Raw genomic sequence first — 26,364 nt, forward strand, 5'->3', positions numbered from 1 at the left:
GAGCAACCGGGGGGTGTTCTGCAACGCCCCAAATGCTCCAGGCCTCTGGGCAGCGTGGGAAGGCAGAAAGGTGGCTCCAGGCCAGAGCAAAGGCAGTGCTGGCAGCCAGGGAAAGGAAGGCCCATTCTTGCACAAATCTTCATGCATCGGGACTCTAGTATGTATAGATATATACATACATACTAGAGGCCCAATGCACAAAATCCATGCAAAAGTAGGCCTTCCTGCCCCCTGCTGCTGGCACCAGCTTCCCTCTGGCACCCAGGACCCAGGATTCCCTCCAGCACCGGGATGCGGGTTTCCCTTCGGCCACCGGCACGCACCCAGGACACAGGCTTACCTCACAGTCCTGGCTTCATCTGGAAGGTTGTCTGTAAGGACGTCCAGTCTAATTAGCATATTACTCTCTTATTGTTATAGATATCCCTTATATATATGCTCAATGCATTTCATTATAATTATTAACATGCTTTTCCATCTTCCTCATCAAACTGTGTACTTGTTGAGGGCAAAAATGAAGGTTTTTCATTTTTTTGTATGCCTAATGCACTGAATATTATCTGGGAAAAAGGATGCTCAGTAAGCATACATTCAACTGAGTAGCAATGCCATATCTATTTGACAAATTAGAAAATGGGGACATAGAAGGATCATATAGCTAAATAGTATTAGAGCCAAGATTAGAAACCCATTATTCTATACTTCTTTTATAATATTACAGTGGTTCATAGCCAGAGGCAATTTTGCCTCTCAGGGGACAGTTGGCAACATCTAAAGACATTTCAGATTATCACACCTAGGGAGTTTTATTAAAATAAATGGGGAGAGATGCTGCTAAACATCCTATAATACATAGTATGCCCCCCTCAGAACAAAGAATTACCGATCCCAAAATGTCAATAGTGCTGAGACTGAGAAATCCTTCAATGCAGAGTTGAAGGAATGAATCTGACAAATGGAAGACCACATCTTTGAAAACCATCAAACTAATTGCTCTAAGGGAGGAAAAGCAAAATAACATCACTGCTACGATATTATGCTTTGTGTATTGCAGTGGTTTATGCCACTGGTAACCTCTGGGTAGCCTCTTTTGCCTACTCTCCAGGTAGAATAATTCTGGGAAGGGAATAAAATCACAGGCTTTACAGGCATTAGGTCATAGTTCATAAGGAAAATCAAACAGTATACACATGTTTCCATAATGTAATTTAGGAGGCAGGAAAACTTGAATCATCTGCAATGTTTGGTGAATGGATAAGTTAACACATTTTCCTTGGCTATTAGTGAACAATTGCCTTGCCCACTGAAATCACAATGCTTATTTAGTGTTTTATGGGCAACCATGTAATCCTAAGGCAGTGGAAGTTACAAAGTATGGAGGTAGGAGCATAGGTTTTGACTTTTCGTACATATGAGTTTACTCGTAGGCTGCTACTTGACAGTTCGCTGACTTTCAACTATTGATATCTCTACGCCTCAGTAGTCTCATGTGAAAAATGTCTCCGACAAAATGGTTTCAAAGATTAAATGAGATGCAGTACTTAAAGCACCTAGTAGGTATAATAAATATTATTTTTCTGCCTCCGTTGCCCTATCTCCCTTTTTGCCCCAGTAAAAGAGTCATTAAAATGACTAAACAATTAACAATCCCCATTTTGAATCTCAGAGAAAACCTGAGGTCTTATTATCCCAGAGCCTTTGGAAAACAATTCCTTAACTTTCCCCTCTAATTTATCCTTCCTTTTTATTTTCACTAGTCCAAGACTTCTTTCCAAAGAGGTATAGTTCTCAGGTCTGTGATCATTACTGATGCCTGAAGTTTAGAAGGGTGAAGAAGCAGTAGGTGCTTGCCTACTTAAAACCAGTGGGTATCCTCTATTTCCACTTACATTTCTCTTGGGTATAGAGATAGCCTTCAATTGTTGGCTGTCCTGGAAGTTTGCAGGTCTGGGGAGCCTCTTTCATCCTTTTCTTAAGTTCTTCCATCTCTTCTCGAGTACTGGAGAAATGATTTCTTGTCTGTCAAGACATTATCATCATCATCATCATCATCATCATCATCATCATCATCATCAATAAGCAATTTTTGGTCAGAGGCCCAGAGTTTTCTTGGCTCTTATCATATGTTACAACACAGCAACATAAATAGCAATGTACCCATAAAATCACATTTTGGAGATTTTTTTTCTAATAGGAATCATATAAGACTGAAATAAATAAGGGTTCTTAGAATTCTGAGCATGAGACTGACGACTGCTTCACCAAGAGAGCAACTTCTAACTTCTGCCTCAAGTAAAGTTACTGCCTACTGAACTCTGATATAAATTCTGAACATTAGAATAAAATGTATAAGAGGGTGCTTTCTTTGAAGATAGGTGAACAGAAAACCTATGTTTTCATAACCATGAATAACAAAAAGCTAATGGTAAGAAGTAATATTCTAAAAATTCAAAACTAAAACACAGTGGCAAAATACAGTTTGAAATGTGGATATAAAAATCATTAGAGGTCCTTAGCATTTAATCTCAAGATTGTCAAATGAGGAAAAAAAAAATGGCGATCGAACAGGTAGACCTGTCGTGCACCAAGGCCATACAGGAAATCCAACTAATTTGGAGCGCATTCATCTGGAATTACCAATTGAGGTCCAGCTGAGGAGGCGACTTATATCAAGGACAGAAAACACGTGGAGACATGTAGGAAGGGTGAGGTCACAAGAGGAGCTGACCCAGTTCCCAGGGGCAGCAGGCCAGCGGGGCGAGAGAGGAAGGAGCACTGGGTTACAGGAGTGTCTGTTCCCTCAGAAGATAGAGGCTCCGAACTCAGGCTGGTATCCACAGCCCAGAGCACCAGAGCCAAGATTCGAGGCCCACATAACATCCAGCCATGAAAGGTGGCAGGGTTGCTGGCTGCAATGGAATCTGGAGTAGGTAAACCTGAGTCAGTTGGAGAGAAAGCCTCTTTCATTCCGTTGTTTTTTGTTGTTGCTGTTTGTTAACCTCAGAGCACAGGAGTATTCATTTGCAGCTACTCACTTGAGACTTTGGTGCAGGGAGGGAGGTGTGGACTTCAGGTGCCTAAGGAGAGGCTGGGTAGAAGCATTACAGGGAGATGTGGAAAAGCAGCAGCCAGAAGTATTTCGTTGTAGGCCCCGAAAACTAAAGGGCCATTTTTGCTGAGAGGAACTAGCTGCTCCCAGTAGCCACATGGCAGGAAAAAAAGAAAAAGAAAAAAAAAAAAAAACCTGCCCTAGGTGATACACGTGTTCCACCATCAGGATCCCTGCATGCCAGATCCTACATTTTGACCTTTTCAGAGGAAACAAAAGCAAAGGCCAAGCCTAGGGGTTTGAACAATCTCAGGAGCATCGGTGACTGGATTACAGGAGGGGCCACCCACTCCACTATGCAGGAACCAAACTGGTTACTATCCCTGCACAGAAGAGCTGATAAAAACTCCAGGTTTCCAGCCAACCCCGCTAGTCTCCATACAAGGATCTCTGCCTAGTCAAGGGCAGAGTAATATTTTGGGCCACTCACGGAGGCTCTGGGACTGAGAAACACACCTACCACATTCCCTGAAAACTAAACAGCACCTCCCCTATCTAGAGCCTTTTCAGAAACAGAGTTTTGAGTGATTAAGATTGACATCTGGATAGCAGGCAAAGGCAGGCAGAGGTGGAGCCCAGGGAACCAGGAAAAGTTTGCTGACTCAGCCCTACATCCTATGCTGCTAACAAACCTCTTAGAGGGCAGATTGGCCCCTCCTGTATGCAGCCAAGGCCTACGGAGGAGACAGACACAAATGGTGCATATGTGGATCACTTGGAGTTTCAAGCAGGTTGCTGAAAGCCAAAGCAGGTCAGTTCCTGACAGTGGTTAGCACTCAAGTACCTCACAGGAGCCCAGAATTGGCAGACAGAAGGGTGGGATCCAAAGAGAGCTCCCATGGGACACTAAACTTGGCTAAAACGAATGGCACTTCACTTTTTATTTCTCCCTTTTGTCTTCTCTTTTCTTTTTTCCCTTCTAAAATTTATCTTTATCTATCTGCTTTATCTGATTTATTGATTATTATTCTAGTCTCCATTTTTTTCCTTCATATATCTAATTTTCCTCTTCCCTTTTCCTACTCAACTTTTTTCTTTTTTTTTTTTTACTATTTTTTTTTCTCTTTTCATTCTCTCTTTTCTTTTTCTCCTGATTTCTCATCTTATTTTTTCCTTGTTTTAGGTCAGTCTGCTTTTTCCTCTAATTTACATTTCAAATTGTTTCTTGTATTTTATTTTCATTTACCACCCTCCTTTATTTTAAACCATTTTCTTTCCTCTATTGCCCTAATTCTTTATTCTTATTTTCTTTATTTCAGCTCTGCATCTACATATTCCATACTCCCTTTTTTGGTTGTTTTTTGTTTGTTTGTTTGTGCTTTGTTTGTTTGCTTTGTTTTATTTTCTCCTCATAATTTTTCTTTCTTTTTTTCTATCATTATTGCTCTCTTTTCTCTTTTGTAATTCTCTATTTTCTGGTCATTGCTTTTGTTGGTGCTGTAGGGGTCTTGTGTGCATTTTTGTTTTATTTCTTCTGTTTTGTGTTTTGTTTGGTTATATTTTATTCTGTTCGGTCAGCATCTCCATGACAGCTCACAAGATGTGGTTGGGGTGAGCCACATAGCCAGCCAGCCTGAGAGGAGACTCCATCCACGAACAGGATAATAACATTCAAGACCCAATTACAACATGAGAACCCAAATAACTCAAACAAGGGGAATTCCTAGAGGACCCAGCTCAGGAGATCTAAGAGACCACACCACTAGGTACCACAAAATATCTACTACATAAGACCACCCATACAATCTGGGAGGCACAGCAGTTTGATCTAACACAGAGAAACAGAAACAAAGGGATAGCAAAAATGGGGAGACAAAGATATGAAAGAAAAGGAGAAATTGCCAGAAAATGAATTAAATGAAATGGAGGTAAATAATTTATCAGATAAAGAATTCAGAGTAATGGTGATAAGAGTGGTCAAACAATTCAGTTAGACCTACAAGCAACATAATGAGAACTATAAGGGTCTTAATGAGAGCTACACAAACATGAAAAGAGAGGTTGTAAAAATAAATAAGAATCAATTGGAAATGAGGAATGACATGGCTGAAATAAAGAACACCCTAGAAGGATTCAACAGTAGACTAGAAGAAGCTGAGGACTGAATCAGCAAATGAGAAGATAATGTAGAAAAAAACAACAAATCCATTCACACAAGCAAATGGGGAAAAAAGAATTTTAAAGCAAGAGGGACTCTAAGGGAGCTTTGGGACAACATGAAACATAACAATATTTGCCTTATAGGGGTACCAGAAGGAGCAGAATCTTGGGAAAGGAATAGAGGACCTGTTCAAAGAAAGAATGGCAGAAAATTTCCCTAAATTGGAGAAAGAAAAAGTCACTTAAGTTCAAGAAACACAGAGAGTCCCAACAAGTTGAACCCCAAAAGACCCACACCTAGGCACATATTAATTAAAATGGCAAACATTAAAGACAAAGAAAGAATCTTAAAAGCTGCAAATGAGAGGCAAAGTTACCTACAAGGAAGCTCCCATTAGACTGTCAGCTGACTTCTCAATAGAAACACTTCAGGCCAGAAGGAAGTGGCATGAAATATTCAAAGTATCACATGATCTCACTCATATGTGGAATCTAATAAACAAAATAAACTTATGAATAAAATAAAACCAGATAAATAGAAGCATGGAACAGACTGACAAATTTCAGAGGGAAGATGGAAGAGAAGTGATTAACTGGGGAAATTATATGCATGTACTCATCACCCAAGGACAGACAATAGAGCGGTGAATGCCTGGAAGGGGAGGGTATGGGGTGGAGGGGGTCAATGTGAAAAAGTAAAACACAAACAAAGGGGACATCTGTAATACTTTCAACAATAAAAAAAAAATTTTTTAAAAATCTTATCAAATGACAGTGACAAAGGTGATCTGAGCTACCCTATCTAGTTGGACTCATTCTAGTCACTGTCCTCTAAATGAGTTAACCATATATATTAATGCAAAGGCTTCTAAAACTCATACTTATCAAGTTATATTTGAAGGAAGATTTCAATGATTAACTTGGTTATAGGAATACTTTGTAAATCAGAAGAAGATAAGGGCTCTCACATTCTGATGAAGGAAATTACCCAGTAATGAGAGTCTCCAAAAAGAATAACAACAACAATAGCAACTGTATGTCAGGATCCTCCTAAACAAACAAGTCAAAATTTATTTCCACTGCCACTTACCATTTTCATCTAAAAACACACCTATAAATTTCATGTAATGAAACAACTAGTTCAAAGTCACTGCCTCAGTGATGCCTTCTTTTACTATACTAGTTGGTCAATTGTTAAACTCTCTGTGCATCTTTGAAATTTTTGGTCTTAATTTTATTATAGCATTTATCAAAAGGCATTATGAGTTATCTGTGGTTATGTCTCTCTCCACCAAGAGACTGTATATTCATTGAAGACATAAAAATTACCATTCCTCATTGTATGAGGCATGTTACAATGCCTGGCACACCATACATATTCATTATATCCACAAGCTTCATTAAATGAATAAATAAATAAGAAAAAATATGGGAAAAAAAAAACAAGATGGCGGGATAGGTAAACACCGGAGTTTGCTGCCTCGCACAACCACTTCATAAATACAACTAAAAGACGGAATGGACATGATCCAGAACCACAGGAAGGCTGGCAGAGTGGAAATTCTACAACTAGAAGGAAAGAAAAAAGCATACTGAGACTCAGAGGAGGCGCAATACAGAAGTAAAATACTAAAGTACGGAGGCACACATGGAGTGGGCTAGCGGCTGAGAGCGCGGTTGTCGTTTTCAATCGGGAGGGAGTCTCAGGCTCTGAGCTCCAGTTCTGGGCGAGTTTCTGGGGACCCAGACTCAGATGGGAGAAGCGGGACTGTCTGGCATCGGTCGGAACTCGAGAGCAGCTTTCTCTCGGAGGGGCTTCCAGAATTGCCAAGACACTGAGAAGTGGGGCCTCTGAGAGCAGCCATAACTGCTAGCCCCACCCAGTTGATCCCATGAGACCCGCCCCACCCAAGCCCTGCAGGGAGGCTTTTGCTGGATAGCCTAAGGCAGAGGCTAGATTGTCACCTCCCTAGAGATCCAGGAGCCAGTGTACCCAGAGGTCAGAGTGGGACCATCCAGTTTGCAGCTCCATGGAGCCATAAAGGACACACTCAGGGGGCAGACTCAGTGAGCACCAAAGCCCCATTGAAGCAAGTCTTGCCCCGGAGGGGTGTCTCCAGCACAGAAGTTATCCCAATGCAGACACAGCTGATTCTCACAGCCAATTGGCCTGGAGGTCAATTCCTCCCAGTGATACCTACAACAATCAAGGCTTAACTACAACGAGAATGTGCACAAAGGCCACAGGGGGGAGCACCAAGAGTGTCCTCCTCAGGTACTTGGGGAGGCTGAACCACTGAGCCCTAGAGGACACTAAGCACAGAAAACCACTTTGTCAACACAGGGAAGCATAAAAAATGCGGAGATAAAGAAAAAGGACACAAATGACAGAAATGGAAGAAAGCAAACTACTGGATATAGAGTTCAAAACCACACTTTTAAGTTTTTTCAAGAATTTTCTATAAACTGCTGATAAACTTAATGAGACCTACAAGAAATCTAATGAGACCCTCGAGGTTGTGATCAAGGACCAACTAGAAATTAAGCGTACACTGACTGAAATAAAGAATATTATACAGACTCCCAACAGCAGACTAAAGGATCGCAGGAATCAAGTCAATGATTTGAAATAGAAAGAAGCAAAAAAGTCCCAACCAAAAAAGCAAAATGAAAAAAGAATCCAAAAGTACGAAGATAGTGTATGGAGCCTCTGGGACAGCTTCAAGCGTACCAACATCCGAATTATAAGGGTTCCAGAAGAAGAAAGAGAGAAAGATATTGAAAACCCATTTGAAGAAATAATGACAGAAAACTTCCCCTACCTGGTGGAAGAAATAGACTTACAAGTCCAGGAAGCACAGAGAACCCCAAACAAAAAGAATCCAAAGAGGACCACACCAAGACACATTATAATTAAAATGCCAAGAGCAAAAGACAAAGAAAGAATCTTAAAAGCAGCAAGAGAAAGAAAGTCAGTTACCTACAAGGGAACACCCATATGACTGTCAGCTGATTTCTCAACAGAAACTTTGCAGACCAGAAGGGAGTGGCAAGAAATATTCAAAGTGATGAATGCCAAGAACCTACAACCAAGATTACTTTATCCAGCAAAGCTATCATTCAGAATTGAAGGTCAGATAAAGAGCTTCACAGATAAGAAAAAGCTAAAGGCGTTCATCACCACCAAACCAGTATTATATGAAATGCTGAAAGGTATCCTTTAAGAAGAGGAAGAAGAAGAAACAGGTAAAGATACACATTATGAACAAGAAATACACATCTATCAACAAGTGAATCTGAAAATCAAGTGAATAATCTGATGAACAGAATGAACTGGTGATTATAATAGAATCAGGGGCATAGAAAGGGAGTGGACTGACTATCCTTGGAGGGGAAAGGAGTGAGGGGGATGCGGGAAGAGACTGGACAAAAATTGTACACCTATGGATGAGGACAGTGGGTGGGGAGTGAGGGCGGAGGGTGGGGTGGGAACCGGGTGGCGGGGAGTTATGGGGGGAAAAATGAGGAACAAATGTTATAATCTGAACAATAAAGATAAAAAGAAAAAAATGTGGCAAGAAAGACAAGGCTGTACCTATGCCCATCTATAAGGGCCAACATGGGGAAGAAAGTGGAGAAAACCTTTAAAAATAATCTAGTTAACTCTAGTAATATGTAGTGAAAAAAGGGAGAGAGGGGGAAATGGGCATTCATGGCAATAAAACCCACAATGAGAGTGTCTTGATTGATAAGCAGGGAAGTAGCATAAAACCTGTGCATAAACAAGCCAATAACTGAGCTCTGATCTGGGATAGAGATAGCAAATTAACAACTCTTAATAAATATTGGATAAAGTTGTCAGTGGGTAGAAGGGTGGGTTTCAGCAACAGTCAGTGCCAAAGACAGGGAAGAGCTAATAATGGAAGAGCAAGAACCGTCCAGTACACTGAAATATCTGTGATCTACACCAGTGGGTCTTGACAAATTGGCTGGGGTGCAAAAACCTAGAATTCTAAAGTCAAGGTCATCAGGGTTTAAATCCAATTGTAATGCAGAGTCAAGTGACAAAACCCATATGCAAACTTACATTCTGCAAACTTAGCTGGAGCTTTTGTTTGTAAGGGAGGAAATCCTGTGTGAGCTCCACAGTCAAGTTGTTGGAAATGAAGAGGCTATGGAGAAAGGCCAAGACCTAGGGAAAACATGTAAAAATATCTTTATCACCAGTGCCTTCTTATTGATCAAATAAAGAAAACAGAAGCACAGAAAAGAAATTCCACACAGTGTTTACCCAGTATAGTGTTAAAATCAGTCATGCAAACACAAACATGTCTACACATAGCTATTGTCTTACCAGGATAAACATTTACACTGAAATCAGTTCCAGAAAATAAGGACTACTAACAAATTTATTCATTCAGATCCTTTTCAGATAGCACATAAAACCATTCATAATTTTGACTGCATGAAGACAGACTGTGTCTTTTCTCTCTAAATCCTAAGGATTAGCACAGAGTAGGTACTCAATAAATATGTGTTGAATAGGTAGCTAAATAGATAAATGAATAAAGTAAGCATCTGTACCTTTATGAAGACTGCCATAATGCTAAAGAATTCAAAGAGCCTAAACCCCAATTTTAAATTAGAAAAGTTTTGAGGGAGTTGCAGAAGACATAGAATAAATAAAGTATTTTAATGCCCAAAGTGCTTGACCCCATTAAAAATCAAATATAAATATAAATAAAAACACAAAAATTATGAATTCAATCAAATATAAACATTTAAAAAATAATGATCAATGTTGGCAATAGTGAAGTATAATGAAAAGTACTAAAAATAATTCTATAGTTTTTAGAAAGTAAACAGGTAAGAACACATAAAATGCACACACACCATAAACATATAAACACATGTATATATAAATATATATATATATATATATATATATATATATATATTAATATGATAATGAGCGATACGCCATAACAGTAATGACCAGTCATTAGCATATTACCTGGGGAGTTGCTCTGGAAACTGGGTGGCAGCAGGGAGGCCCCAGAGGAGGCGGGACCACCTCTTGCCAAGGAAGAAAGGGGTGAGAGTTCACAGCACTCCCCTCACCAGTCCTTCACCACCCACCACTCGTACTCTCCACGGCCCACCTGCTAGGGGAAGGAGCACAGTGCAGCAGGCAGGAAGCTTCCACGCTCTCCTCTGGTGCCATGATGGGGCAGAGTTGACGCATTGCTCCAGAGATGGGGCAGAAGTGGGGAGGCACCCAGAGAAGGCGGGACCAGCCCATGGCTACTAGAGGGACTGAAGGCGGGGCTTGAAGCAGCCAGAGAAGGCCAGAGGGTTTGGGAGCTGGGCCAGGCGCGTTGGAGCTCTGCGTGGACAGGTTTGGGTATCAAGGCAGGGCAGGGCCGCGCTATTTCAAATCACACGCTGGGCTCCTAGTATACACACACACACACACTGAGTGGCCAGACTATTATGACCACATTTTGCCTTTAATACTGTGGTGATTCTTCTTGGCCTTGACTCCACGAGATGTTGAAAAGTGATGAGAAGAATCTGACACCATGCCTGATGAATAGCACTGTCCGGTTCTGTGAAATTTGATGGTTGTGGAACCAGCTGCCTGATGGCTTTTAACTTTGTCCCACAAATGCTCAATTGGATTGAGATCTGGTGATTGTGGGGGCCACCTAAGCAAAGTAAACTCTCCCTCCATGTTCTTGAAACCACTCTTGTACAATACGAGCACCGTGGCATGGAGCATTCTCTTGTTGGAAGAAGCCATCTCCATTGGGATACGCCATCAACATGATAGGATGAACTTGATCAGCAATGATACTTAGGTATGTTGTGCTATTCAGACATTGTTCTGCATGAATTAAAGGGCACAAATCATGCTAGAAAAACATGCCCCAAACCATAACACTGACCCCACCAGCTTGAAAGGTTGTACTCATGCATGTGGGGTGCATGCTTTCATACTGTTTCTGCCAAATTCTCACTCAGCCATCTACATGATGCAACTGAAAACGTGATTCATCGGACCACGTGACTTTTTTCCAATGCTCGACTGTCCAATCCTTGTGTTCCTGTGTGAATTGGAGATGTTTTATCTTGGTAACTGCATACAGCAAAGGTGTTCGAACAGGCCTTAAGCTTCCATATCCTTATGATGCAGTGTACGACTAATTTGCCTACAAACATCAGGTGGTCATAATAATCTTGCCACTCACGTTCAAATATATCCCATGTTCAAAGGCTGTTAAATTGCATTGTTTACCCATATCTTCAGAAAAAAATCACTTCTCCTGTCATGGTTAACAACCTGCTACCCTATTTATAATGGTCTGGCCCTTTAGCAACTTCAGCTCGAAATTATAACTAATTTCCCTATAAATGTCAAGTGGTCATAATAATCTGGCCACTCAGCATGTGTGTGTGTGTGTGTGTGTGTGTGTGTATGTATATATATGTGTGTATGTGTGTGTGTGTATATATATATATATATATGTGTGTGTGTGTGTGGGGGGGGGTATATATATATATATATATATATATATATATATATATATACTAGAGGCCCGGTGCACAAAAATTTGTGCACTGCGGGGGGGAGTATCCCTCAGCCCCACTTGTGCCCTCTCACAGTCTGGTACCACTCGGGAGATAGTGACCTGCTGGCTTAGGCCTGCTCCCAGGTGGCAGAGGACAGGCCCAATCCCTAGGTGCAGCCCCTGGTCAGGCTCAGAGCAGGGCCGATTGGGGAGTTGGGGCGCTGCCCCCTGTCACACTCAAGGCAGGGTCAATGGGGAGGTTCCGGTGCCACCCCCTGTCACCCACAGAGCAGGGCCCATCAGGGGGTTGGGGCGCTGCCCCCTGTCACGCACAGAGCAGGGCCCATCAGGGGGGTTGGGGCTCCGTACTCTGTGTGTACCCTGTCACACACAGAGCAGGGCCCATCAGGAGTTTGGGGAGCTCCCCCCTGTCACGCACAGAGCAGGGCCAATCAGGGGGTTGGGGAGCTCCCCCCTGTCATGCACAGAGTAGGGCCGATAGGGGAGTTGGGGCACCACCCCCTGTCACACACTGAGCAGGGTGGATCAGGGGGTTGGGCGCTGCCTCCTCTCACCCACAGAGCAGGGCCTATCAGGGGGTTGGGGCACTCCCCCCATCAAACTCAGGGCAGGGCCGATGGGGAGGTTGCGGCTCCACCCCGTCACACACAGAGCAAGGCCCATGGGGGTGTTGGGGCACCGCACCCTGTCACACACAGAGGAAGGCCAATCAGGGGGTTGGGGAGCTCCCCCCTATCAGACACAGAGCAGGGCCGATCAGGGGGTTGGGACGCCTTCTCCTGTCACGAACAGAGCAGGGTGGATAGAGAGGTTGTGGCCCCGCCCCCTGTCACACAGACAGCAAAGGTGTTCGAACAGGCCTTAGGCTTCCACATCCCTATGATGCAGTGTACGCTACGGAGCTATCAGGGGGTTTGGGCACTGCCCCCTGTCACGCTGCTCCAGGGGCCAGGAGGCCTCGCTGCTCCACTGATCCGGTGCTGGGAGGCCTCACGGCTCTGCTTGACACAGGGGCAGTGAGGCCTCGCTGCTCCGCTGATCCCGGTGCTAGGAGGCCTCGCTGCTCCGCTGATCCCAGTGCTGGGAGGTCTCATGGCTCCGCTTGACACAGGGGCAGTGAGGCTTCACTGCTCAGCTGATCCCGGCGCTGGGAGGCCTCACTGATCCACTGATCCCTGTGCTTGCAGGCCTCGCTGCTCCACTGATCCCAGTGCTGGGAGGTCTTATGGCTCCGCTTGACACAGGGACAGTGAGGCTTCACTGCTCCGCTGATCCCGGTGCTAGGAGGCCTCGCTGCTCCGCTGATCCCAGTGCTGGGAGGCTCCGCTGATCCCGGTACTGGGAGGCCTTGCGGCTCCGCTGATCCCGGGTTCGGGAGGCCTCGTGGCTCCGCTGATCCCGGTGCTGGGAGGCATACTACCCTTTTACTATATAGGATAGAGGCCTCGTGCACAGGTGGGGGCCGGCTGGTTTGCCCTAAAGGGTGTCCTGGATCGGGGTGGGAGTCCCCACTGGGGTTCCTGGCCAGCCTGGGTGAGGGGATGATGGCTGTTTGCAGCTGGTCACACACCCTTCAGGGTGGGGGTCCCCACTGTGGTGCCTGGCCAGTCTGGCTGTTTTCAGGCTGGTGGGTGACTGAAGCTCCCAACCCCCCCTTTTTTTCTTTTTTCTTTTTTTTTTTTAATTCTGGGCCAGCTTTAGCCCTGGCTCCAGCTCTGAGGCCTCTGCTGCTGAAAGCAGGCATGTGGTTTGTTTGGTTTCTATAATAGAAACATTGTATCAACTCCAGCTCTGAGATCCTGGCTGGCTGGCTGAAAGCGGGTTTCTGGAGTTTGTTTAGCTTCTATATTTGTCACAATGTTTCACACTGCAAGCTCAGAGGCCAGCATCAGCAAGCGGCGAACGTTGGAGTCCTCTGTCACTGAAGCAAGCAAGCCTCATGTTCGCTTCCAGCTGCCTGGCTGCCGGCCACCATCTTGGCTGGCAGTTAATTTGCATATCGCCCTGATTAGCCAATGGAAAGGGTAGCGGACGTACGCTAATTACCATGTTTCATATATATATATATATATATATATATATATATATATATATATATATCTGCTTTGCTTTAGGGTAATTTGTGTTAATAAAGAGTGAGGGGTCCAGAGATTCAGAGAACTTCGCTACTATAGCTAAATCTCCTCTGGCACCTCCATGTATTCCAAATTTATATTTCCAGGCTCTTTATTAATTTTCACACCACCCTTCTCAAGATTCCTGAACCCTTCTAGATGCTGAGAAACACCCCAGCATACACTACCACTACTCTACCCCAAAACAACCTCTTCTCTTGCTTAGAGCACTGCACTAACCTCCTAACTGGTTCCTCCACTCACAAGGTTGGCTTCTTCCAAGCCATTCTCCATAATAAAATCAGCTCATATTATATCCTGCTTAATATCCATCAAAGGTTTCCCTTAGACTACAACCCAAATACCTTACCATAGCTGTAGGTCCCATGCCTTCCTTTCAGATATTATTTGCTGCCATTCCCTTATATCTCACCAGTATTTTATTCATTGATTACACCATTCTTTTCTAAGTTAAGGACTACGTATGTCTGTGTTTCTATGCCTGGAATGTTCTTTCCCCATTATTCCCATTGCCTCACCTTTGCTTTCTTTAGATCTTAATGAAAATTTCAGAGGACCTCCTTGACTACTTGACCTAAAGTAGCTGCCCATTTTGTTCTTTGTTTTAGTGCTTATTACAACTAACGATTATTTTATTTATGTACTAGAGGCCTGCTGCACAAAATTTGGTCACAGATAGGGTCCCTAGGCCTGGCCAGAGATCAGGGCCAATCTGTGGGGCGACTGGTAGGGTGATCAGGGGACCCCGCCAGCACCTACCTTGGCCGGCCTGGAGCTGCCTGCTCACCAGCTTTGCGCTCTGCTACCACCACTGGTCACCTCCCTCTGCGGGGCGACTAGTGGGGCAATCGGGGGGCTCCTGTTGGCACCTGCCTATGCTGGCCTGGGGCCTTCAGGCTGGGGGCAGCTTCTGTGTTGAGCGTCTGCTCCCTGGTGGTAAGTGCACATCATAGTGACCAGTCATTCCGCTGGTTGTTCCACGGTTCAGTTGATTTGCATATTAGGCTTTTATTATATAGGATATTTTCCTTACCTTTGGTCTACCGACATGAGACTAGTATCCATAATGACAGAAACTGAGTCTGCCTTGTTCACTATAACAAAACCAGTGTTTAGCACAGTGCCCAACACATAATAGAAGCACAATAAATGTTTATGGGATGAATGAATAAATACTTGTTTGCACATATACATAAGCAGACATATATAAATGACAGATACACATAAACACAGATGCATATATTAATTTGCAATATATGCATGTTTATGCACATACGTATACACACACCCAAATCTGCAAGTACATGGGTATATGCAGATAGAAAACAAATGTAATAGGTACATAGAGAATATGGGAAGAAAATGCCACAATATTCACAGTCATTATCTCTGTATGGGGAATTTCTTTTTTGTTTTGTTTTTCTTTTTTATAAATTTTGTTGTATTGCTTAAAATATTACAAAGAGTGGTATATATGTCTTTCCCCCCCCCCCCCTTTGTTTTTCTTATAATTTATTCTAGCTTTTCTGCAATAAGAATACATTTGTTATAATAAAAAGTTGTTAAAATTCAACATAGCTGTCAAATCAAAGTACATTTTATTTTATAACAAATTAAGGAGATTTAAGTAAAGAAAAAAGTTAAAGAAAATAGAAGTAAACATGTTAGAATGGGAAGTCATTGAGTACACAGGAAATGAGTTCCTAGCACAGTGCCTGGGATATGATGGGTATTTTTAAAAGGCTTTATGAAAGCATGAGAGGAAGAAAGGAAGGAGAACGAGGTAAAAAGAAGGGAGACAGAGCCCAGCAGATGTAGGATCCATCGATGATGTTTCTCTCTCATCTACCAGTATCTCTCTATCCCTCTCCCTTCCTCTCTCTCTAAAAAAATCAATAAAAATGTGTGTGTGTGTGTGTGTGTGTGTGTGTGTGTGTGTGTGTGTTTAAAGGGAGACAGAGAAAGCCAGAGAACAAAAGAACAAGAACGGAATAAAATAAAGAATAAGCATAGCTAGAGAGAAAACATGGGTGAGGAAAGATTCGTTTTTAAACAGGGATTATCTTTCACATTCTTCGAAGTTCCAATTTTCTGATCAAAGTTCTCTGTATTTACCAAGCATTTGGTAAATATTTTTAAAGCATTAACCAACAGATAGAACTTACCGGCTCCACAATATTGAACTTCTTGGACTCCTGAACTTCCTGGATTTGATAAACATAATCAAGGGAGGACTCAAAAAAAATGTGCCTCTCCTTGTCCACCTGCAGGTCTGCCTGTGTAAGAAGGGTAGCAAATGTTACAAATCGGCATAGTCATTCATGCAAGTCAGTGCTTATGGGATCAACAGAATGCTAGAGCTAGAGGAGACTTTAGCCACCAAGTAGTGATCTTATTTCTTTGTTTTACAATTAGGGAACATGAAGCCAAGAGATAAAAGGTGATTGACACAAGACTTCTGTTTCTGGTCCTATAAGTAAGAAGCCTGTAAGTTGTCATGTCCATTGTCATTCATGAAAAAAGCTAAACAAGGTAAAAAATCAACAACTCCTCTTAGATGCAACAGAGAATTGAAATCAGAGAGAACAATATCTCAAAAACTGTATAGACATTTGAATATGGAGAATCAAAGCTGGTCCTGCAGCCTATATCCGATATTTAAGAACTCTTTAGTAGGTTCAAGAAGGTGGCATTTGTGAACAGTGAGCTTGCACTCTCCCAAAAACACATTCAGTGTATCCCTATATTTACAGAAATTCTTCCTGAAAGACAACTTAGAGCCTTTTCAATAGATTCTGCACAACAAACAAGAGAGAGAGAGAGAGAAATGGGAGGGGGGAGATAGAGAATGCTGAGGAACTGCAAGAGCTCTCCAGGAGCTGAGGGAACAGCCCAGGACCAGAGGAACTGGTGCACATCATTGTTTACAGCTCCCAGGCATGTGGATGGCAGATGGAAGCTCCATCCAGGTTCTATGGACAACCTACAGGTGCTGCAGCACATCCTCAGCCACCACTCCTGGAGTTAGATCAAACAGAAGAAGGAGGGCATGATAGCTTGCATCAAAGGAGCTTCTTCACTCAGAGACTGATCCAGCAGATGTGGCAGGGTTATGTTTCGAGTTTATGCTTTACCCATTGGGTTGCACATACATGTGGCGCTCCTCTGCCTGGAAAGAATATAGAGGTAGCAAAAGACTGTGGTCCCTGGCTATAGGGATATCCTATCCAGAGGAAGTGCACAGACAGTGGGGTGCTGCTACTCCTAGAAAGAGTATGGAGCTGATAAATGGGCTGTGGTGCCAGCACACAGGACTGCCCCATCAGAGAAAGTGCAGAGATAGGGGGGCACTGCAGCATGCACATGTGGGGCTACTCTGCCCAAAGAAAACACAGATCTAGTAAAACCTTACAGATCAATGCAGAGTGAGTTGGGTGCTACCGTACATTTGGGTAGGGTTGCCGAGCCAAGAGAAGGTAAAGAACAAAGTAAGGCTATTTGCACACACAAGGCTGCACCACCAAAAGAAAGGGTGGAGCTAATAAGTGGTTGAAATACAAGAAAGCAATCATGCAGAATAGCCCAGCACAGATAATTAAAACAGGACATGCTGAGCACACACAAGGCAGTCCCTTCTATCATGCAGCCCTCCCCATATCAGAAAGGCAAGAAAGCACACACACATACCAGGCTAGCCAAATCAGAACCCACTCCTTCAAGCTATGTGAAACAATAGGTATTGCAAGCATCCACCCCAACTACAACCAGCAAGCTAAAAGTATTCAACACACAAACTAACAGGGACCACTATTTCAAGAATGGGAACAGTAACTATTCCAACCAACTCGAAGGCACAAACACAGACAGTCAAACAAAATGGGGAGGCAGAAGAATATACTCCAAATGAAGGAACAAGAAAAAACTCCAGAGGAAAATACTACTGAAACACAGTTAAGTAATTTGTCAGATAAAGAATTCAAAGCAACAGTCACAACCATATTCAATGAACTTGAGCATAGAATAGAAGAACTCAGAGAGCACTTGAATAGAGATAGAAAATGTAATAAAGAACCAATCTGAGATGAAGTATCCAATAATCAAAGTGAAGAATACATTATAAAAAATCAACAGCAGCTTTATTAATCCAGAACAGATTAGTGAACTGAAGGCAAAATAGTGGAAATTATCCAATCAGAAACAAATCGGCATACTCATTCATGCAAGTCAGTGCTTATGGGATCAACAGAATGCTAGAGCTAGAGGAGACTTTAGCCACCCAGTTTTTTAAAAAACTGAGGATGGCCGAAACCGGTTTGGCTCAGTGGATAGAGCGTCAGCCTGCAGACTGAAAGGTCCCAGGTTCGATTCCGGTCAAGGGCATGTACCTTGGTTGCGGGCACATCCCCAGTAGGAGATGTGCAGGAGGCAGCTGATCGATGTTTCTCTCTCTCATCGATGTTTCTAACTCTCTATCTCTCTCCCTTCCTCTCTGTAAAAAATCAATAAAATATATTTAAAAAAAAAAAAAAAAACAACTGAGGATGGTATAAGAAATCTGGGAGATACATAACATTCACATTATAGGGATTCCAGAAGGAGGGGAAACAAAGGGACAGAAAAAAATATTTGAAGAAATAATGGCTGAAAAGTTTCCTAATCTAGGGAAGGAAACAGATATTAAAGTCCAAGAAGCATAGAGAGTCCTAAACAAGATGGACCCAGGGGGGGGGAAAAAAAGAAGAAAAGAAAAAGAAAAAAGATGAACACAAAGAGACCCACACCAAGATATATTAAAATGAAAACAAAAAAGCTAAGAGAGAAAGAATGAAACAAGTTAGATACAAAAGAAATCCTATAAGACTAAGCTGATTTCTCAGAAGCAATTTTACAGGCCAGAAGAAAGTGGGGGAAAAATATTTAACTGCTAAAATAAAAAAAAAAATCTACAATATAGAATACTATATCCAGCAAGGTTATCATTCAGAGTGGAAAGAGTGATAAAGAGTTTACCAGATTACCAAAGACTAAAACAGTTCAGCCCTGGCTGACGTGGTTAAGTTGGTAGGAACATAATCCCATTTAACAAAACATTCCAGGTTCCATTCCCAGTCACGGCATATTTCTAGGTTGCAGGTTCAATCCCCGGCAGGGCACATATTGAAGGAAATCAATCAATGTTCTCTCTCATATTTCTCTGTCTATCTATCTCTATCTCATTCCCTCCTTCCCTCTCTGTCTTCCCCTTTCTCTCTTCCCCTCTCCCTAAAATCAATAAGCATATCCTCAGGTGAGGATTTTTTTAAATTTTTTTATTGATTAATTTATTGCATATGTGTCCTTATCCTGTTACCCCCTATCCCCCCATACACATGCCCTCACCCCCCTGGTGTCCGTGTCCATTGGTTAGGCCTATATGCTTGCATATAAATCCTTTGGTTGATCTCTCCCCCTTACCCCCACCCTCCCCTATCTTCCTTCTGAGGCCCGATGGTCCAATCGATTCCTGTCCGACTCTGGATCTGTCCTTGTTCATCAGTTTATGTTGTTCATTATATTCCACAAATGAGTGCGATCATGTGGTATTTGTCTCTCTCTAACTGACTTATTTCACTTAGCATAATGCTCTCCAGATCCATCCATGCTGCTGCAAATGGTAAGAATACCTTCTTTTTTACCACAGCAAGGTATTCCATTGTGTAGATGTACCAAAGTTTTTAAATTCACTCATCTACTGATAGGCACTTAGGCTGTTTCCAAATCTTAGCTATGGTGAATTGTGCTGCTATGAACATTGGGGTGCATATATCCTTTCTGATTGATGTTTCTGGTTTCTTGGGATATATTCCTAGAAGTGGGATCACTGGGTCAAATGGAAGTTCCATTTTTAGTTTTCTGAGGAAACTTCATACTGTTCTCTACAGTGGCTGCACTAGTTTGCATTCCCTCAAGCAATGCAGGAGGGTTCCTTTTTATCCATATCCCCAGCACTTGTCATTTGTTGATTTGTTGATGATAGCCATTCCACACTTCATTGTCGTTTGGATTTCCATCTCTCGGATGATTAGTGACTTTGAGTGGGTTTTCATATGTATGTCCTCTTTCAAAAAGTGTCTATTTAGGTCCCTTGCCCATTTTTTGATTGGGTTGTTTATCTTCCTTTTGTTAAGTTGTATGAGTTCCCTATAAATTTTGGAGGTTAACCCTTATCAGAGATAACAATGACAAATATGTTCTCCCATGCAGTGGGCTTTCTTGTTGTTTTGTTGATGGTTTCTTTTGCTGTGGAGAAGCTTTTTATTTTGATGTAGTCCCATCTGTTTATTTTCTTCTTAGGTTCCATTGTACCGGGAGCTGTATCAGTAAAGATATTGCTACAACATATGTCTGCTATTTTGCTGCCTATGGATTCCACTAAGATTTTTATGGTTTCCCGTCTGATGTTTAAGTCCTTTATCCATTTGGAGTTTATTTTTTTGTGTATGGTGTAAGTTGGTGGTATTTTCTTTTTAGGTTCTATTGTACCAGGAGCTGTATCAGTAAAGATATTGCTAAAACATATGTTTGCTATTTTGCTGCCTATGGATTCCTCTAAGATTTTTATGGTTTCCCGTCTTATGTTTAAGTCCTTTATCCATTTTGAGTTTATTTTTGTGTATGGTGTAAGTTGGTGGTCTAGTTTGATTTTTTTACATGAATCTGTCCAATTTTCCCAGCACCATTTATTTTTTTTTCCATATTTTTTTTTTATTATTAGTTAAGGTTTTACAAATGTGTCCTCATCCCCCCCCTTAACCCCCAACCTCCCCTCCACACACAAACTCATGCTCCCATCCCCCCGTTGTCCATGTCCATTGGTTTGGCTTATATACATGTATACAAGTCCTTCGGTTGATCTCTTCCCCTTACCCCTGCCCTCCCCTACTTTCCTTCTGGGGATTGATAGCCTGATCGCTGTTTCTCAGTCTTTGGGTCTGTCCCTGTTCATCAGTCTATGTTGTTCTCTATAATCCACAAATGAGTGAGATCATGTGGTATTTATCTTTCTCTGACTGGCTTATTTCACTTAGCATAATGCTCTTCAGTTCCATCCATGCTGTTGCAAAAGGCAAGAGTTCCTTTTTTTTTACCGCAGCATAGTATTCCATTGTGTATATGTACCACCGTTTTCTAATCCACTCATCTGCTGATGGGCACTTAGGCTGTTTCCAAATCTTAGCTATGGTGAATTGTGCTGCTATGAACATAGGGGTGCATATATCCTTTCTAATTGGCGTTTCTGGTTTCTTGGGATATATTCCTAGGAGTGGGATCACAGGGTCAAATGGGAGTTCCATTTTTAGTCTTCTGAGGTAGCTCCATACTGTTCTCCACAGTGGCTGCACCAGTCTGCATTCCCACCAGCAGTGCAGAAGAGTTCCTTTTTCTCCACATCCTCTCCAACACTTGTTGTTTGTTGATTTGTTGATGATAGCCATTCTGACAGGTGTGAGATGATAACGCATTGTCGTTTTGATTTGCATCTCTCGTATAATTAGTGACTTTGAGCAGGTTTTCATATGTCTTTCTGCCTTCTGTATGTCCTCTTTCGAAAAGTATCTATCTAGGTCCGTTGCCCATTTTTTTATTGGATTGTTTATCTTCCTTTTGTTAAGTTTCATGAGATCCCTGTAAATGTTGGAAATTAAACCCTTATCGGTGGTATCATTGGTAAATATGTTCTCCCATGTAGTGGGTCTTCTTGTTGTTTTTTTGATGGTTTCCTTTGCTGTGCAAAAGCTTTTTATTTTGATGTAGTCCCATTTGTTTATTTTCTCTTTAGTTTCCATTGCCCTAGGAGCATTATCAGAGAAGAAATTTCTTCGGCATATGTTTGCGATTTCGCTGCCTGTGGATTCCTCTAGTATTTTTATGGTTTCCCGTCTTACGTTTAAGTCTTTTATCCATTTTGAGTTTATTTTTGTGTATGGTGTGAGTTGGTGATCTAGCTTCATCCTTTTGCATGTATCTGTCCAATTTTCCCAACACCATTTACTGAAAAGACTGTCTTGACTCCATTGTATGCTCTTGCCTCCTTTGTCAAATATTAATTCGGCATAGTGGTTTGGGTCGATTCTGGGGTCTCTATTCTATTCCATTGATCTATATGTCTGTTCTTGTGCCAGTACCAAGCTGTTTTAAGAACAGTGGCTTTGTAATACAGTTTGATATCTGGTATTGAGATCCCACCTACTTTGTTCTTTCTCAGGATTTCTGCAGCTATTCGGGGTCTTTTTTTATTCCAGATGAATTTTTGGAACGTTCGTTCTAGATTTGTGAAATATGCCGTTGGTAATTTAATGGGGATTGCATTGAATCTATAAATTGCTTTGGGTATTATGGACATTTTGATGATGTTGATTCTACCAATCCATGAACACGGTATATTCTTCCATCTGTTTATGTCTTCCTCTATCTCTTTTTTCAGTGTCCTGTAGTTTTCAGCATATAAGTCTTTTACCTCCTTAGTTAAGTTTATTCCTAGGTATTTTAATTTTTTTGGCCCAGCACCATTTATTGAAGAGACTCTCTTGACTACATTGTATGCTCTTGACTCCTTTTCAAATATTAATTGAGCATAATGGCTTGGATTGATATTTGTTTTGTTCCATTGTTGAAACCTAGATAATTTTACTAACCTATGTCACCCCAATAAATTTAATTTAAATAAATGAATAATAGAGGAAACTATATGCAGGATAGTAGGGATATATGGGAATTCTTTGTACTTATCATTCAAGTTTTAAACTTAAATCTACTCTAAAAATAAAGTTTTTTAATATTAAAAAATGTAACCAAGGATCCCCAGCTTTTTTCTGTTTGAACAAGTATAAGACTGCATCCTTGCTCATTAGGAAAGTCATCAGGGATGTGTACATACAGCATCACACTGCTAGGACACTCCAGAAACTTCCATTGCAACCATCTCCAAAAGAATAAAGTTTGAACAGTGTCCAGAGTTGCAAACCCACACGTTTGCTAATTCTGTAGGACAATTCACAGGACTCAACATATAGTAATACACATGGCTAAGATTTATTTTAGTGAAAGCATACAAACAAAACCATCAAAGGAAAAAATACACGGGGTAAAGTTCAGAGTAAACTAGGTGCAAATTTCCAAGTGTTCTCTCTTAGTGTAGTCATATAGGTCAAACTCCATCAAGGGATTATGACAACACATGTGCAATGTTGTCTACCAAGGAAGCTCACTAAAGACTGAGTGTCCTGTCCAGCCAGTATGGTTCAGTGGTTGTGCATTGACCTATGAGTTCATAGGATACAGTTCGATTCCCAGTTGGGGCACATGCCTGGATTGCAGGCTCGATCCCCAGTAGGGGGTGTGCAGGAGGCAGCCGATCAATGATTCTCTCTCATCATTGATGTTTCTATCTCTCTCTCCCTCTCCCTTCCTTTCTGAAATCAACAAAAATATATATTTTTTAAAAAAGACTGGGTGTCCTACGTTTTTCTTGGGGGATGCAAAAAGGTACCCTTTACCAAACATGTACCAAATCCCAGACTCCCAGAAGAAAATAAGGCATTCAACATAAACCACATTGTTGGTACAGGCAGTCTAGGCACACTGAATCACTTACATTTAGGGAAACTTTTATATCAGTGTAGGGAACTGTTTACCATCCAAGTTCCCAGATACTAGCCAAGAGCAATTCTTGTAAGTAGAACTTTTGAAGCATAGTAGTAGTCTCAGGTCTGTTATGTTAGCTCTTTTCTGCATTGGAATTTTGGCACAGAATAGATGAAAACGGAATAAAATAAAAGTGTGTGAAAGAAAATGGCAGAAGACCCCAGACTAGTACTTCATTCTAGTTTATGACATAGAAATAGTTCTTTACTTTCTCAATACTAACTCCATCTAACACTGAGGCTCTTGACTCATGTCAGAGCCAACAGCAAGAGCACCACACAGCTCTGCTCATCTGACTGGCTCTGAGTGGCTGGGAGTCCATGTATTCTTCTGAATCCTTCCATTCGACTATGCCAGGGCAGGTCCTTCTCAATCCCTGCCCACTGTACTAACTGTTGGGAACTTATTCCACACTCCTCCTTTATCCTCTGTTCACTAGACACAGGTGTTCTTGGCAGTGGGGCGGACAGAAAAGCCATGAGAAGTTGTGGGTGTATAAGAATGAGTCTTTATTGCAGAAGCCAGTGGCTACATAGCCATCAGACAAAAACAGTCCTCACGGTGAAGTCCATATAGGCAGCCAGCCAGACACTGGCTGGTAAGTACATATCTTTCCCATAAAGCAGCATTAGTCTCTGTACCCACAGCTATTATCCGAGGAGCCACACACTGCCTCTTAGACTCACAGTCTCACATCATAGCGGTATCTGAGTTCTCCAGCTCAGCGGCTTCTCCTGTCTCTCCTGCCCAGCTGCTCTCTCTAGCAGACTTCTTCACACTCTTCATCCTAGATGCTCTCTCTCCGTACTCCAGCAGACTTCTTCACACTCCAGCCAACTAGCTGGTCAGTGACTTACTTTTACACTATTTAGACAAAGAAGGCTTCATGCCAACAGTGACATCAATCATAGTGGCTACTGAAGGGCAGTGTACCGTGTGTCCTTGTACCCACTCATGGTATCTTGGCCTGATTGGGATTCCCAGACTCAGAGTCCTTGGATGTTTCGATTAGGCTCATGCCCAGAGTGGCCTTTGGCCATTCTGGTGTATTGATAATAAGGCCTCTGTGCTCCCACAAGCCTTGACTATCCAGGGAGCTGGCATGGTTCCCACAACTCATCACCTTGAAACACCTCACATGATGTGATGTATACTCACTAAATCAAGTGTCTGGGATGACCTTCAACTTTGCCACAATGTGTATGACCTTGGAGAGGATGATTTCTAAGAACTTTCACAGCACTTATCTATTACCTTAATCAATTGGGTATCTGTAAATATCTCTATATGGTACTGGACCTTTTATCCCATAGGCCCATTTTTCCACTTAAAAAAGTCTTAATCAATTAAGTCCTTCCTTCCCTTCCCCAGTGTTACTCTCAGACCTCTCCCCTAGCTCATTGCAATGTTTCCTAAATTGGTTTTCCTGTTTCCAGTCTCTCCCTGATCTAATTCACTGTATAGCCCCAGCCAGGTTAAGATTCCTAAAATAAAATTCCACTCATATTGCTTGCACAATCAAAGGCCTTCAATGATCCTTCCAGGTCCAATACAAACTCCTGAGCCTATTACTCCACAATATAGCCTCAACTTGCCTAATCTTAGCTTGTCTTTCATCGCCTTCCAGTAGTAATGCAAATTCTGGTCAAAATGTTTTCCATTCTTTGTGCCATTGCCCTCCACTAGAAGGGTCCATTTCTCCATTTCTATCCATCAAATATTTTACCTATTATTGAATGACCACCTTAAATTGGAAAGCAACATTCTTCCACAAAGGCCATTCTCCACATTCAAAGTTTTTTATTCTCTAAATACTTTCCCACCCCTACAAGGACACCACATACACATACATATTATAGTATAGAACAATTCTACCTGTACAAGAGTCATGTGTATTCTTATCCAAATGGTATGCTGCAGAAGGACATTATTTTCTTTGTAGTCCTGCTGCACCCAGCATGGAACTTGACATGCTGTAGGCACTCACCAAATAGTGACTTCTTTGAACTGAAATCAATGCAAGTCCCATATAAGCTATAGTCCCAGTGCAGAAGCAAAAAATAACTAATGTTGGAATACCTCAAAGGGAAAAAATATATCTGTTCCTGACCCACCAAATACAACACTGCTTTAACTCTATCCTCGTGTGGAATATGGAATCAGAAACTTAGAACTGAAAGGGATTCTGTAGATCGGTGAGTACCAGTCCTCCTTTGACAGATAGGGGAACGCAGACCAAGAAAGAAATATGTTATTCAAAATCATACAGTGAATCAGTGGAGGAGCTGGCTTGAAAACTCAGGACAGCTGGGTCCCAGGCCATGGTTTTAACTGCAAGAAATACTATCATACATGATTCTCGGTTGAGGCAGGGTACGAGGAAAGCATTGCAACAGGAAGCTACCACAAAGTATAGCTGGCAATGGAAAAGCGGACATGTTTTTTAACATACCTCTTGTAACTGAGATTCTTTCTTTTTGGAAGACAGATGTAAGTGTCGATCCAACAAAGAATAAAACCTCTCACCATCCTTTTCAAATTTCTTTTTCCGCTCCTAGACATGGAAGAGAAGGCACAGATTAAGATGTCTATAGCTTTAATTCCATTTACTCAGAACTGAGAACGCAGGGCACAGTGCCAGGTTTCATGTGGCCAATCTCTCTATTTCCTGAGAAGAAAAAAAATAGCTAGAGTGTATTTGCTTTTGCACTGGTCTTGGTAGTTTTGACTTCTACAAATATAG

The 26,364-nt window shown here is 42.0% G+C and overlaps 1 protein-coding gene across 1 annotated transcript in view; it reads right to left on the reverse strand.

Annotated features, from left to right (window-relative positions):
* The window catches only part of OPHN1 (oligophrenin 1), a 629,793-nt gene that overhangs the window by 314,417 nt on the left and 289,012 nt on the right, over positions 1 to 26,364 (reverse strand). Inside the window, exons 6-9 of the mRNA XM_081080828.1 lie at positions 26,074 to 26,175; positions 16,103 to 16,213; positions 9,297 to 9,401; positions 1,890 to 2,019 (exon numbers count right to left, since the gene is read on the reverse strand). Coding sequence (XP_080936954.1) covers positions 1,890 to 2,019; positions 9,297 to 9,401; positions 16,103 to 16,213; positions 26,074 to 26,175 — 448 coding nt within the window. The remainder of the gene's footprint in view (positions 1 to 1,889; positions 2,020 to 9,296; positions 9,402 to 16,102; positions 16,214 to 26,073; positions 26,176 to 26,364) is intronic.

This window comes from Myotis nattereri (assembly GCF_964212035.1).
Source record: "Myotis nattereri genome assembly, chromosome: X".
Taxonomy (NCBI): domain Eukaryota; kingdom Metazoa; phylum Chordata; class Mammalia; order Chiroptera; family Vespertilionidae; genus Myotis; species Myotis nattereri.